The sequence below is a fragment of the Mauremys reevesii genome, linkage group 2, assembly GCF_016161935.1.
Source record: "Mauremys reevesii isolate NIE-2019 linkage group 2, ASM1616193v1, whole genome shotgun sequence".
In the NCBI taxonomy this organism is placed as follows: domain Eukaryota; kingdom Metazoa; phylum Chordata; order Testudines; family Geoemydidae; genus Mauremys; species Mauremys reevesii.
The window spans coordinates 74,808,882-74,824,939 of record NC_052624.1 but is presented as its reverse complement, the minus strand read 5'-3'; the positions used below and the strand labels follow the sequence as shown (position 1 = coordinate 74,824,939).

The 16,058-nt window shown below is 42.9% G+C and overlaps 1 protein-coding gene across 4 annotated transcripts in view; it reads left to right on the top strand.

Moving 5' to 3' along the window:
• Positions 1–1,444: 1,444 nt before the first annotated feature.
• The window catches only part of GADL1 (glutamate decarboxylase like 1), a 121,453-nt gene continuing 106,839 nt past the window's right edge, over positions 1,445–16,058 (top strand). For 2 of the 4 annotated variants that reach the window (XM_039526409.1, XM_039526412.1), the window contains exon 1: positions 5,712–5,849. In XM_039526409.1, coding sequence (XP_039382343.1) covers positions 5,759–5,849 — 91 coding nt within the window. In that variant the 5' untranslated portion in view covers positions 5,712–5,758. Of the gene's footprint in view, positions 1,754–5,711; positions 5,850–16,058 lie in introns of those variants that run through there. The other 2 variants (XM_039526411.1, XM_039526410.1) reach the window with 2 other exon arrangements.

Below are 16,058 nucleotides of genomic sequence, written 5' to 3'. Positions count from 1 at the left end.
CTTTGCCAAAGTTTAATTCCGCCTGAATTTTAGTGAAAAACATCAGCCAGGAGGGGATTTACCAGTTAAGTGTTTGGATACTGTTCCTGACTCCTTACTACCACAGCTCTAATAGCCTGTACCAGACATAGCTTGTTTTTATTTTTTTGGAAAGGTGGCATTATGGAATTAAAGGGTTAAGTTTAGGTCTTAGAACTGGGAATTCACACGTAGGGAAGAATGGGATCAGTGGCCTGAAAGGAACTAGAGTAATGAAGTCAGACACAATTCACTCAGCAAGGGCCTTAAAATAGCCCTAATGGCTGGGCAGAGTATGCCATGGCTTTTTTAGTCTGCTGTCCCCTGAACATTTTGGCATTTATTTATCTCACTCCACTACAACTTCATGCAGTAGTGGCTTCATCTTTCCAGAAAATCACAAAGTGGAATCACTCCCCAATGCCATGCAATCTACACTCATTTAAATGGAAGAATTCTTCATTTTGGGTCAATATTAAAGGCATTAAAAAAAATCTCTCTATTATGAGGACAGCTTTTGCTCTGAGCATGGGTGCATCCTGGAGCCACTGAACAGCTCCCTCTGAGATTTTTTGAAATCTCCTTGATGCACACTGTCACAGCTTGGGATAATGCCCTAATTGCTACATTCCCAATTTTCCAATATGGTGTCTGCTATTTATACCCACAGAGTCTGATTCTTCTCACTTCACACATCACTTCACTGATTTAAATGGAGTTACTCTGGCATTTACCCTGTGCAACTCGCAGCAGATCCGACCCTGTAGTCCAACCAGCCTAGGCCTATTTCTATTTTCCTACCTTCCTACAAACACCATCAAATGTAATCGCTTTCACCTTCATTTAGGGAGCTCCACTCGTTTTGCAATATTATTTAGGTGGCTAAGGAACCACACATAAAACAACAACCCACAAACAACCCAAATATACAAAACACAAACTCTCCTCCCACCCCGCTTTAGGTTGAAGGGTTTTGCAGCACGCCTTTCCCTGAGGCCGTTAAAATCTCCCAGACCAGGACGTAGCTCCCCTCCCCGGGGATTAATTTAAAGACAATCGCTCTCTTCCCCGAGAAAGGGCTTTGCGGTGTATGTTTCCAGTGAGTAACTCCAATGTCCCTTATTCAAATTGTTCCTCCCCCGCTCCGCATCGTGTGCTGTTCATCACCAAAACCAAGGACTGTGCATGGAAACAACCTTCCCGTTGCGCGCGAGAGGGACCCCACCACAGCCCGAGCAATGCGATCAAAGGCTGGGCAGGGGGGTGCTGTGTGAACAGCACTGCCCTTCCTACACTTCCCGTGCCCCAGCGCCACTCACACCACGCCCACGCGGGTATTTATCGCACTAGGGGAGCGCGGCTCGCTACGTGCCCTGCGTCTCCTCGCGGCGCCAGCAGCTCCCTGCGTTGGGCGAGTGGCGGGCAGGGAGCCAGCGGCGCCGAAGTTATTAACCAGGGGCCGGGCGGCGGCGGCTGAGGAGCGGCAGCAGCTGCTGGAGGGGCAGGTCAGGGCTGCGGAGACTGCGCTGTGCCTGCGCGACGGGAGACGCTCGCTCGCCTCGCCGCCTTCCACCTGCAGCCATTTGCCAAGGGCTGACGGGCGGGCTCCGGCGCAGGGCGAGAGACACCCGAGCAGCAGCAGCCGCCGCCGCCTGGACAGCGCCTGGGTCGCGCTCTGCACGGGGGCCGTCCATGAACAGCAGCGCCGGCTCCGGAGGCGAGATGGAGGGTAAAGGCGAGCTGGGCAGCGCCTGAGTTCTGGCTCTTCCCTTGGCGGGAGCAGGGCCGCCCGCGGGGCCGGCTTCTGCCTCTCCGCGGGAGCGGTGGGGGGTGTCGTGGCTGGGGCTCCGCTCGCTGGCCACCCCCGCCCCCTTCCACCCCGGTCCTCCGCTCGGTAGAGCCGGGCTCCCCCGGGCGGGGGGACACCTGGCGGGTTGGGCTGCCCGCGGGGAGCGGGTGCAGCTGCGGGGGTTGCCGCGCGACCTCTCTGCGCCGGGGAAGGGTTCTTGGGCTGGGACTTGCCCCTGCTCTCAGCACAGTGGCTTCCTTAGCCTCCCTGAGGGCTGGAGTTAGTTGCCAAGGGCCAGGGCTCAAGTAGTTTTTTTTTGCGTTCATAACTGATGCGGCAAGCCCAGGGGGGCCGGGGCTGTGCACTGCCAAGGCTAGAGGTGCCAGGGCTCAGGCCTGGGCACACATTAAGCACTGGGGGACATGTAACTGTGGAGAGGGGCTGAGGAGGGGGATAATTGGAAGCTGCTGTGGGGGCATGTGACCGCCCCACCTGTTGCCTCTGCCTCCACACCCTGAAACTTAATATGTAGGTAGACAACATACACCAGTGGTTCTCAAACCATTGTACTGGTGACCCCTTTCACACAGCAGGCCTCTGAGTGTGACACCCCCATACATGAAAAACACTTGTTTATATATTTAATAAAATTACAAATGCTGGAGGCAAAGCAGGGTTTGGAGTTGAGGCTGACAGCTTGTGACCCCCTTAGGGGTCCTGACCCCCAGTTTGAGAACCCCTGACATACACTAACAACTACCTCCTCCTGGTCTTTGGCTGCCCAGCCCCTTGCAGAGCTTGCAGGCATTGCTCCCTGCCGGAACTATCCTCAGTCAATTTAGCAAGAGTTCAAAACAAGACCAACAAAAGGGGCAACACATCTGGGATGCACAATCCCCCTTGTGCCATCAGGGTGGGATGGTACTTCAGGCTTGAGCGTCTCAGTTAGCAAGACACTTCTTATTGGAAGGGGGAATATGGTGCCCCCAAAGCACCTTGATAGGCACATTGGCGGCTGCAGGGTCTGCTTTTCCCCCTCACCCTCTCCCCCTCAGCCTGCTTCCCTGGGGCTCTTGGGCTGGATGGGGCCTCATCTGAGCTGTCTGGTGCTGAGCACCATGTAGCAGGTCCTCTTCCCAGTCTAGAAGATGCTCCCATGACTTGCCTCAGCGGACGGTCTGCAAAGCAGGCAGTGGGAAGTGCTGTGACTCCAGCAGCAGGGAAGGAGAACTAGCCCCATGTAGCAGGGGTAAGCTCAGCCCACAGCCAGCCGCCCTGCTGCTTCCTCCTTCTCAGTGCTGCACAGACATATAGTGAGTGCTGCCATCAGGGGGAGCCACTGCCTCCTCACTGCTGGGGGTCCCAGAAATGGGGGGTGGTGGTGGGGGGGAGAGGGGAGAGAGACAGACATGTGACCCCATGTGTCCCCCACCACACACTGTCTCTGGATTAATCTTTAATTAAAGATTGTCACATGTTGAAACCTCCAGGAATATGTCCAACCAAATTTGGCAACCCTGCTGAGTGCACATATCCCTGGGCGTGAGTGCACCTTTCCCTGCCTACCCACAATGAAAAATCATCTGCCTTTGGAGCTGGGGGGCAGTGCCTGGAGTGAAGGTGTCTTTGGGATGTCACGGGCGGAAAAGTGGGGGAGTTCTGAGGAATTTCCTTGGGATAATGGTGTGGAAGGGGGTTTGCTGGTCTCCTTGATGTGAAAGTTCCTGCTATAGGAGGAATACATCAATTTATGGAGCTCATCAAAATAAATGGGTGTAGGATATAAATAATCTCCCTTTATAAAAGTGCTCCAGTAATGTACCGAAAACCCTTTAAGATGTTCTAGTGTTTCGAACAAGTACTATAGAATACTGTAATGCAGTATTTTTGTTAAAATAAGTGCTCTTTAAAGAACAATACTTAGCCCCTCCACCCACCCCCTGTTCTGGACATAAGTATGCACAGAAACATAATGATGCTCTTTGAAGCAAGTACCTTAGGAAAATAAAAATAAACCTATTTTATAAATGCATTAGTTATTACACTGGAAAGTTATAACAGGAGTACACTGAGCTATATTAAAAGGAAGAGAGCTGTTAAATGAATAGGTGATGGACAAAAAAAGCTTAAAACATAAGTTTATAGACGTTGGGAATGAGAGAGACCTATTTTTCATATAATTGTGGTACCTTTAATGAGGTTTGACAGGATAACTGTCAAGAGCATATAGTTTGGTGCATTTATACATTTAGGTTACTGCTATACCACTAACTTGCAAAAATTAGAAATGTGCAACTTACTGGTTTCTTGAGTGCAAAAATCTATTCATCATCCTCTTCTTTCTCCATTGGTGAGGTTGGATAGGACCAAGCTTATGAGCAGATTCCATCCACATCTGTTTTGAACCACCATTTGAGCCTGATTGTTCTGAAAATCAGGTGCTGCCTGGATGGTTTTGAATACCATGTTATACCACCGTCTCCTTTATGCCCAGCAATGTGGCCAAACCATTTTACTTGGTGCCTATTGATGATTGTAATCATGCCCTGTACTTTCAGTCATCTATAGATGGCTAGAATGCCAAAGAAATGCTATGTCACATCTATGACATAGTGCAGACACCTCATTTCAAATGTTTACAGCTTTTGCTCCAGATGCTTTTGTCAGTACCCATGGTTCACCACCATAAAGTAATGTGGGTTCAATGATCATTGTGTATAATCTGGTTTTATCTGTCATGGACACTGATTTAAGGTTTGATACTGTTTTATTCAGATACACGAACGTTCTGCTGACAGTAGCTATCTGCTTGTTCATGTCATCTTCATAGAGATTATTCCATGTTATGATGGAACCTCTGTAGCGGAAGTTATCTACTTGTTTGTCTACAACATTAATGACTAGGCTAGTCTGTTTCTTGATTTTTGACAGTACCATTAATTTGGTCTTTTGTTCATTCATTTTTAATCCCCATTGGCCCTGATTCTATTCTGTTCGATTTCTTGCAAACATAGCTCATTGAATAGGATAGTGTAGAATAAAGTTGTTGTACATAAGTATGTTTATACTTCATTAAAAAATAATGGGGGAAACTATTGCTAGTCTGGAAATTTAGAAAAAGGTACTTAGGGATGGACCTTCCACCTCCCATAAGCTTAAGAAGAATATTCTAGATCAGTGCAATTTTTTCCATACCATGACCCCATTACAACAGGAAAAAGGTTTTGGAGCCTCCTTCCTTCTAGTCATAAAGTAAGGGTTGCTGAGACCCCCCGAGACCTGGTTGCAACCCACAGGTTGAGAGTTTGTGTCCTAGATTCCCACCTCCCAGGATCTCAACCTTTTTACTTTGTTTTGGGGTTTAAATCTTGAGCGTTTTATTTGTGGGGAAAAATTGTAAATCAACAAAAATAACAATAAAATATCATTTTAAATGAAAGCTCTGGATTCTTATTATTTAAGAACCATTATCTTTTTTTGTTTAGATTCCCATAAGTCAAATGAATGTCATATAGCTACATGACATTTCTGGTATGTTGTGAAATATGCTGTAGTATACACTGTAATTCCAGACATCCTACTCTGTGAGAGAGACTCACATGGGACTGAGCATCCTTGAAAATTACTGATCTCAAACAAATTTTAATTTTCTTTATCAAGACAAAACTAAAGATAAACTTTTAGTGGCCACTAATTTGTCAGACTCACTGAAATGCACAGCTAGCGGCCCCCATGTTTCTTTCTGCTGTGCAATGGTGTTGGTGTTTATAAAAATTTAAATAAGGGGCTCCCTCTAAAATGATGGGCCTTGTCAGCAGTGCACATGACATTCCTTGTGTAAGCTACTTCTGTGCTCTCCTCACAAAAGCATCTGTAACTTTAATATTTTTCCTCTATACCCAAGGATCATTCCATCCCTCCACCACCTCGCATAGTACTTTTTGACTGGCTATGTGTCCCTCTGCCCATTACTTCACTGAAGGTCCTCCAAGTGATTTCCTTATCTGGCAGGTGTTCTTCACAACAGCAGTGGTGGTGCAAGGTGGGTGGCTCTGTGACTTCTGCTGGTGGCAGTGGTTTGCAGGCATGTTGTCCTGCCGACTTGGGTAGTTGGGATAGGTCAGGTGGGCAGTGGGTCCCCCTAGTGATGGTCTGGGTAGTCCGTTGGGGAATGGGTGCTCTTCAGTTCTTGAGGTGGGCAGATCTCCCCTAACTGCTGGAGGTCTCCTGTAGCACGTGTGAGTTTTGAGACCTGATCTTTGGGCTGATGCATGGGTAGTTCTCCTCTGGCTGGTAGGAAACGGCTCCATGTTCCTTTCCAGTACCGGCTCATAATACTCCTAGTAGGCATGTGCAGGCATCAGTGGGAGGAGAGGTGGGGTGCAGTGACTACAGGGCTCCCACTCAGCGCAGCAGTAGTATGGCTCTCATTTTGCACTACTGCAGTGCTTTTCAAAGTGGAAAGAGTTGCAGGGGTGACATTGGTTCATCCCTGGTATGTATCTAGAGCTCTCGCAGCAGCTACTGCAGTCACAGCAATAGTGGAAGCTCTCAGAAGGGGATGAAAATTTTAACAAGCAAAGCCAGCCTTAGCATTTTTTTTGGATGGGTTTTGAAACAAGTTCAAACCACTTGCTGTCAGTTGTAGCCCAATTTTTCTCCATAAATTATGACTCCATTATGAACAGGGCCAACTGAATCATTGTGGGGAGGATCTGCAAAATGATTCTTTAGGATACACCCCGACTTCAACTAACATGTTGTATGTAAAAACTAAATGTTTGTGTGTGTGTGCGTGCTCACATCAATTAACTTTTCCCAGTCTATCTTGGCAAGGAACCGGCCCAGAAACTTACATATTTTTTTAATAACATGAAAGCTGAGCTCCTCCTTCATAGACTCAGCCTTTAGAACCCATTCAGAAGAGTCTCAGATGAACCCCCTCTAGCCCATCAAATAGAGCAGAATAGAATCAGTGCCAAAAATAACAGGGGACAGGAGCACAGATTATGCAATATGCTCCCTTTTAATTCTGAACTGCTGGCTGCTCCTGTGTGTGAACAGTGCACAATTGGGGAGCTGCGCTGTAGCTGCTGGCAGAATGGAGAGATGAGCCAGAGAGCATCTATTTCAGGCAGGATGCTTCCACCTATAATTGTGTGATGTACAACCTAGCAAATGCAGCAGAAGTTAAGGTTGCCTGGTAGTTTGACCAGAGTAAGGACTGAAAGATAAATCCCTATCTTTGTCTTAAAATCTCATTTGACAAGAGAGACATGCCATCATATGTTATCATTTACTTGCAAGAAAAGAAACATTTGCAAAAAATCAAGATAGCATAGAATAAAGCCATTATACATAAGTACATGCAAACTTCATTAAAATTATAAAGATTTTTCTCAGCATTTAGAGAGTGTTTAGTAAGATAGCTTAACTTGACATTTGAGAAGCATGATAAATGTCTTATTTGATTAAGATATCTTGTCAATTACATAGCTAGAAATTGTCATAATGCACTGAGAATCTTATTGCACATTAACTCTGTTCTTATTGCTTATTTGATAATTTATATTTCATATGCCTGAATTCCATCCTGCTTAATGTAAGCTGTCTTCTTATTTGAAGGGCATTTAGATTTCCATAAACATTTACAGTGTTTAAACATGAAGCATGGAAAAATTGAAATACACAGACTTGCATTTTTGTACTTTTTAAATATTCAGATGTAGCCCAGTAACTTTTTAACATTTATCCAAAATACGCATAGAAAACATTTTTGCCTGCAACTTTGCAGTAACAAAAAAAAGTTAACTTTTCAGCAACCCTTTTTGTTTGATCATTTGCAGTCACGGACTGCAGAGGTTGTTGGAGGCAATTGTTTGTAAAGCAGAAGAATTGGCCATTTAAGAAGAATTGTCTGGACACAGTCAACTTGTGCCAATATTTCTGTTTAGGTTTTTTTTTGCCCTCTGTGCACATGGGTATCTCTTATTAGCAATAATGGGGGTTTATAGATTCCCCCCTCCATGTGTGTACATGGAGGGAATATTAGAGGTCTATACACAAATGCAAGGAGAATAGAGAATAAACCGGAAGAACTGGTAGTATTAGTACATAAGCTAAAATATGACTTAATTGGTGTCACAGAGACTTGGGCTAAGTCTCATGACTGGAATATTGGTATAGAGGGGTTCAGGAAGCTTGTTCAGGAAGAACAGGCAAGATAAAAAGGGAGAAGGTGGTGGATTATGCATCAAGAACATATGTGTGTTCTCAGGTCCCGAAGGAGGTGAGAGGCAGACCAGATGAAAGTCTCTGGGTAAAGATAAAGGGGGGTTGGGGGTGGAAAGTTAGGGTGACAATATGGACCACCAAATCAGGAAGAGGACGTGGATGAGGTGTTTTGGATATTTATGCTATTTTGTTCCAGAAATGCAAGTCCTGATAATAATGGGGGACTTTTAACTACTCAGACAGCTGTTGGAAAAGTAATATGGCAAAACACAAACTTTCCAGTACGTTTGTGGAATGTCTTGGGGACAACTTTTTGTTTCAGAAAACGGAGGAAGTAACCAGGGTGACAGCCATTTTAGACTTGATTCTTACCAAGAGGGAGGAATTGGTAGTGAAAGTGGAAGGCAGTTTGAGGGAATGTGATCATAAAATGGTAGATTTTGTGATTATAGGGAATCAAAGGGGTCTAATTCTACTTCGAATGCACGTGCATCACTGAGTTAAGTGCACGCGTGAAGAGAGGAATACACCTCTGAAAATGTAATGAGAGCCAAACAAGAAGTAAATAGATACTTAAAGGCAGAGACCATTTTAGTGTCCCCAAATTTAAAAATATGCTTATAGAAAATTAAAATTTTTTGTTAGTAGGGAACCGGCTTATTAAACCTAGAGTAGGCTCATTTTTCGCTAATTACCTGTTTTTCAGTAAATGTTTTTGATTATTGTTAAGGCTGTCAAGCAATTAAAAATAATTGCGATTAATCGTGCGATTAAAAATTTTATTGTGATTAATCTCGCCGTTAATTGCACTGCTAAACAATAATAGAATACAATATAATTTAAATATTTTTAGATGTTTTCTACATTTTCAAATATACTGATTGCAGTTACAACACAGAATGCAAAGTATACAGTCCTCACTTTGTGTGTTTTTTATTACAAATATTTTCATTGTAAAAAACACAAATAGTATTTTTCAGTTCACCTAATACAAGTACTGTAGTGCAATCTCTTTATCATGAAAGTTGAATTTACAAATATAGAATTAGGTACAAAAAAAACCCTGCATTCAAAAGTAAAACAATGTAAAACTTTAGAGCCTACAAATCCACTCAGTCGTATTTCTTGTTCAGCCAATCATTAAGACAAACAAGTTTGTTTATATTTGCAGGAGATAATGCTGCCTACTTCTTGTTTACAGTGTAACCTGAAAGTAAGAACAGGCATCTGCATGGCACTGTTGTAGCCAGCATCACAAGATATTTACATGCCAGATGCACTAAAGATTCATATGTCCCTTCATGCTTCAACCACCATTTCAGAGGACATGTGTCCATGCTGATGATGGGTTCTGCTTGATAACAACCCAAAGCAGTGCGGACTGACTCATGTTCACTTTCATCATCTGAGTCGGATGCCACCAGCAGAAGGATGATTTTCTTTTTTGGTGGTTTGGGTTCTGTAGTTTCTGCATTGGAGTGTTACTCTTAAGACTTCTGAAAGCATGCTCCACACCTCATACCTTTCAGATTTTTGGAAGACACTTCAGATTCTTAAACCTTGGGTTGAGTGCTGTAGCTACCTTTAGAAATCTCACATTGGTACCTTGTTTGCATTTTGTCAGATCTGTTCTTAAAATGAACACGTGCTGAGTAATCATCTGAGACTACTATAACGTGAAATATATGGCAGAATGCGGGTAAACGAGAGCCAGAGATGTACAGTTCTCCACCAAAGAGTTCAGTCAGAAATTTAATTAACACATTTTGTTAATGAGCATCATCAGCATGGAAGCATGTCCTCTGGAGTGGTGTCCGAAGCATGAAGGGACATACGAATGTTTAGCATATCTGGCATGTAAATACATTGCAGTGCCGGCTACAAAAGTCCCATGCAAATGCCTGTTTTCACTTTCTGATGATTCTGTAAATAAGAAGTGGGCAGCATTATTTCCTGCAAATGTAAACAAACTTGTTTGTCTTAATGATTGGCTGAACAAGAAGAAGGACTGAGTGGACTTGTAGGCGCTAAAGTTTTGCATTTTTTTTGTTTTTGAGTGCAGGTATGTAACAAAAAAAAAATCTGCATTTGCACTTTCACGATAAAGAGATTGCTGTACAGTATTTGTATGAGGTGAATTGAAAAATACTATTTCTTTTATCATTTTTACAGTGCAAATATTTATAATAAAAATAATAGTATAAAGTGAGCACTGTGCACTTTGTAGTCTGCGTTGTAATTGAAATCAATATATTTGAAAATGTAGAAAAACATCCAAAAACATTTAATAAATTTCAATTGATATTGTTTAATGGTGTGATTAAAACTGTAATTATTTGCGATTATATTTTTATCACGATTAATTTTTGAGTTAATCATGTGAGTTAACTGCAATTAACTGAGAGCCCTAATTATTATGAAAAAAATACTAAATGTGGGAAAGCAACAACAAAACAGATTTGTTTGGTTTTTTTGAAAATCAAGGGATCATATGTATATTTTGAACACCATCAAAATTACTCTGTATTGGTAGTGCTTGCTGAGCAAAAAAATATTTATTTATTGAGATAGCAATAACTGTATGGAGGGATCAGCTAAGTGCTGGTCTGTTAATGCCTCGGCTATCTCAGAATATCCCTCTGCTTGCCCTAGGTTTGTGTGCACTACCCTTATCTCAGCAGCCCAGTCTTGTGCAATATTGGGCTTCCTCATATAGGAGTGATTCCCCTCTACTGAAAAATGGCAGGGTCTTACCAGGCATGGTTCTCTCCTTTGATGCTTCTTCCCCGCCCCTAGCTATGTGAGCTGTCTTGCCAATGTTTCTCAATGTGTCTTTCATATTGACATTGTCGGTCTTCTGAAACCTCTTTTTCTATCCAGCACTACTCAATCATACAGTGTTGTTGCTGTCTTTGATGCAAACATACCGTGCTAAAGAGCTAGGAAACTTGGCAACAACACATCGTATATAATTGATGTTCATGTGGTACAATGCAGAAGCTGACCTGAAATGACAAATTATGTAAGGGAAGCAATCAGAATGGTCAAGAAAAGCCTGCACTCTCACTGCCCATGGGCAGCTGGGAAAAATGTGAAAGGTAGGTCACAAGTACAGGAGAGTTGTGTACTACCTACAGCTGTGGCCCCCTTTTCAGCTGGCTTGAACCATGTGATCTCGGTCCAGCCAGATGCTGATTTTTAGCATGCATGACACTCCTGGCTCTAGGTTACTATGACCCCTGACTTAGGCTACTATGACCCTAAATATCTCTCTCCCTTGAGGGTAGTCTGGGTCTGGCTGGGAGCCATTCATGCGCACTGTCACTCATTGATCCTGCCTCTTGAAGTTCTGGGAGAGGTACTGCCAAAAACACACATGTATGCTAAATAACTTAAAAGCATAGCTGGCCCTATACAGGGTAAGATCTATGGAGTCCAACTGGGGTCCCAACCCATGACTGTGCCCTGCTTGTCAGACCAGCAGTGTTACTGGTGTAATGCGGTTGGAAGACTGAAGTTGTGAATTCTAATCCTGGCTCTGCTACTGACCTGCTTGTGTGACATTGTTCCTATTTTTGGAAATGGGGAGAGAGGCACAGAAAGGCAGCTCCATTATGATTATTTGTATACAGTGGCCACAACTGAGATTTGGGCCCTAATTGTGGATTACGCACTCTACATATACACAGTAAGAGTTTACAATCCATGTAGATATTATACGTAAAGCTAAAAAAAGATATATATTATCACCATTTTACACGTGGGGTATTGACGTGGCGAGATTAAGTCATTTGCCCAAGGTCATCCAGGACGTCTGTGGTAGAGCTGATATACTTACCTTTCCTAGAGGAGTTTTGTGAAGGTAACGTAGTTAGTGTAAGAACTAAGATCACCACTGTCGTCAGACGCTCCTGGTGTGGTGCTCTGCTCTGTTCAATGTTGATATCAATCGGCTGCATGTGCGTGCTCCCTCTGTGTGCTGTCCCAGCTCTGCACAGATTGCTGAGATAGCAGACCCCGAGAGAACCCCCGATGACCACAGACTCTAGTAAGGCACGTCGGCCAGGTTTATTGTCAAACGAAGCACAGTAATAGTTCCCTCTAGACTTTACGGGATATACTATGATTATGTGCCCCCTGGCAATGGACTCAGCTCAGTCAGTGGTGGGACTTTCCACTGCCCCCTAGGCTGGATAAAGACATCCACTCAGAGGTTCATTCTTATACAGAGGTACAAACAAGTTACACATCACTCCTGACGTATTGAGGTGCAACCCCTCTACATAGTAAGGTGCCGCCTCTCACCTTGTACATGTTGGTTCGAACAAAACAACTCTATCCATAAGAACATAAGAACGGCCCTACCGGGTCAGACCAAAGGTCCATCTAGCCCAGTATCTGTCTACCGACAGTGGCCAATGCCAGGTGCCCCTGAGGGAGTGAACCTAACGGGCAATGATCAAGTGATCTCTCTCCTGCCATCCATCTCCATCCTCTGACGAACAGAGGCTAGGGACACCATTCTTACCCATCCTGGCTAATAGCCATTTATGGACTTAGCCACCATGAATTTATCCAGTTCCCTTTTAAACATTGTTATAGTCCTAGCCTTCACAACCTCCTCAGGTAAGGAGTTCCACAAGTTGACTCTGCGCTGTGTGAAGAACTTCCTTTTATTTGTTTTAAACCTGCTGCGTATTAATTTCATTTGGTGACCCCTAGTTCTTGTATTATGGGAATAAGTAAATAACTTTTCCTTATCCACTTTCTCAACGTCACTCATGATTTTATATACCTCTATCATATCCCCCCTTAGTCTTCTCTTTTCCAAGCTGAAGAGTCCTAGCCTCTTTAATCTTTCCTCGTATGGGACCCTCTCCAAACCCCTAATCATTTTAGTTGCCCTTTTCTGAACCTTTTCTAGTGCTAGAATATCTTTTTTGAGGTGAGGAGACCACATCTGTACACAGTATTCGAGATGTGGGCATACCATGGATTTATATAAGGGCAATACTATATTCTCAGTCTTATTCTCTATCCCCTTTTTAATGATTCCTAACATTCTGTTTGCTTTTTTGACCGCCTCTGCACACTGCATGGACATCTTCAGAGAACTATCCACGATGACTCCAAGATCTTTTTCCTGACTCGTAGCTAAATTAGCCCCCATCATATTGTATGTATAGTTGGGGTTATTTTTCCATCATATTACCCTTTTGGCCCTGTCATTGGGATGGATCAGCTTGTTCCTTGTTATCTGTGTGGAATGTTCCAGTATCAGAGTGTCCTGGTACTGTTTATATACTTCTGGTATCCAATACACTATATAGGTATATGTTTATGCCAACTTCCTTTCCAACTTTCCTTGCCAACTTCTGTGAGCAGGGCCTGCCTCTGGCTCACAGCTTAATTTTGCTTTGTTGGCAAAGTCTTGACCATTACTTTAGTTCAGGCCTTAGGCCTCATACCGGGCCTCTGATACCAAGGGTTTATGTTTCAGGGCCTCATCTTACTACAACCACTCTTAAGATGTACTTTGTTGAAGCAGAAATTTTATCAAATGTACACTATGAATGAATTTAAAAAAAAAAAGTCAGGAAACAGACTTATTTTGGCTGCAACTGAATTCATAAAAAATAACCACACAGAGAAGAAATTTGAAGTTTCCTGATAATTATATACTTCTACATTTTAACTTGTGTTGGTTAATGTGTGCTGTTTTAGGAAATGACTGGTTCCTCAGCTGAATTTGCAAAGATTGGTGTTTAAATATGTTTTTAAATGATCAAAAAAAATACAACACTTGCATAACATTAAAGGTTGTCATGCATTGCTTTTAAAATTATGTGGGAAGACCTCCATTTAAAAGGACCTATGTCCAGTTTTTCCCTTGATGTTCCAGTGAATAGCAGAGGAGTCAGAGGGCATTTTTATAGTTGTTTTGGGACCAATGGATTGGAACAACCAATCAAATTTTAGCTATTTGAACATGTTATGGACCTGAAAATATCATATGCAGTAAAATATTCATTATTAATGTGACCATTTTTAATTTACATAAGAACCATTTTATGTCTGTTATACTCACTACATCATTTGCAGATATTAAACATGAGAACATATAAGCAGGCTGCATCTCATTGGGGTCAGGGAGTTAGGATTTCTATTTCATACTCAGCACCTGCCATTTCTCAGTTTCTATTTAAGATGAATTCCAGTTTTCTTCAGCCTCTTTTCCTAATTTGAAATATTACAGCATGAATCACTCTTTCAATTACTTGGCTGGAACATCAAAATGTCATTCTTAAATATTAACACCCACTTCTGAGCTGTAGTGTAGAATCCTGCTACTTTGTTTTTGGTTATTTTTGGTTGGTGGTTTTTATTTCATTTTTAAGATGTCCTGCTTGATACTGTCATGCTTAATAAGCACTCAGTGGGCAGGGTGATTGGGCAGAGGCATAATGTTTTATAAGCACTCGCACTCAGACTGCATCTGTTCAGGATTCTGGAAACAACTAGGGGCAGGACGTGGCTCCTGGTGAGGCTGCTTCGTGTCAGTCTGCACGTACATTGCTGCCTTAGCTGCCTGACCACAGATTACCCAGCAGAGAGGAATTTTTGAGTGGCATATGTCTGGCATAGCCATGTCCACGCCATCTCCTCCTAACCCTTCCTGTCATGTGGGGCAAATCAGGTATGTGGGAGGGTAAAAAGGCTTGTTCAAAGCATAGTCGAACTTCAGCGATTCCCATCTACTGGAACAGGGACCGTTGCAGCCTGGCATAAGTTAGCATAGCCCAGAGGCTGCACTAGCCTACATCCAGGGCAAGTTGGATTCTTGCCAACTCTGGGATTTGTGTGTGGTAAAAGAGGTCTACAGCACCTCAGGCTCTGCACCATAAGGTTCACCTTTGCACTATTACAAACCTGGGGCTGTTGTGTGCAGACTGTCCATGCCCTCTTTCCTCAGGCCATGTCCCCTTCACCAGCAGCAGGGAGGAGATGTGGTGTAGGAGCCACTATGCCAACTCTACAACATTTGAGGATTTCCTTTGCAATGTTATGGGGCCGGAGTGGTGTCATACAGCTGCTTTGGTGCCCTGGGTGGATCACCCAAGTGCAACTTCAAGCACTGTATGAGGAATTCTGACAAACTTTTCATCTGTCATCTTTAGCTGTTCCTTCGTAGCAGGCCTGAGAAATGGGTTTACCACAAAACAATATATTTTGCCTTATCACTGGACAAGCTTTACTTTAATCATGGACATTTACAAAGAAATTATTAAAAAAAAAATCTATATCACGAGTGAATTCCCTGGCATACATAACAATGATCATATAGCACAGCACAGGTTAAGTTCTAATATTATAATGTGCAGCATGACAATAACAACAAACCAGTGTACACTGGAGGGCGTGTTCAAGCATTGAATTTGTCCATTTGTTTTTAATTTGCTTCATAGAAAAGATGCAGAATACTTTTGGAGGGAGTACTAGCAATTAGAATTTAATACAAGAAATAATTTTTACAATTTTGAAAGGTTGAATCCAAGATTTAAAATTAAAATCTATTTAGGATGAATGCAGAGGAAGTTAGCGCAATGAATGTTACAATTTGTGATTTACTCTTTTGGGTCAAATCCCGCTCTCCTTACTCACTTAGTCATGAGACTATTTTATGAGCAATCTGAGCAGGATTTAGTGCTTTATATTTAGATACAAGCTGTGTGCCTCACAGTGCAACCTCTCACCCATCCCCCCTCTAGTTCTGTGTCTCCTGTAAGTAGTAAATCTCCCCATGACATTTTATTCTACTCAAATAAATGCTGTTAGAATTTGTCAAGCACAAGGCTCCAGTTTCGTTTTGCAGAGTGAGAATATAGCAGCAAAGGTTTTTCTATTTTATGGAAACACAGAATCGCATATTTAACTGTTAAGGCTTGCGTAGTGAAAAAGATGGTAACATTAAAGAGTATTTTGGTTTTGTGTGTATTGTTTCAACTTTAGGTGCTCA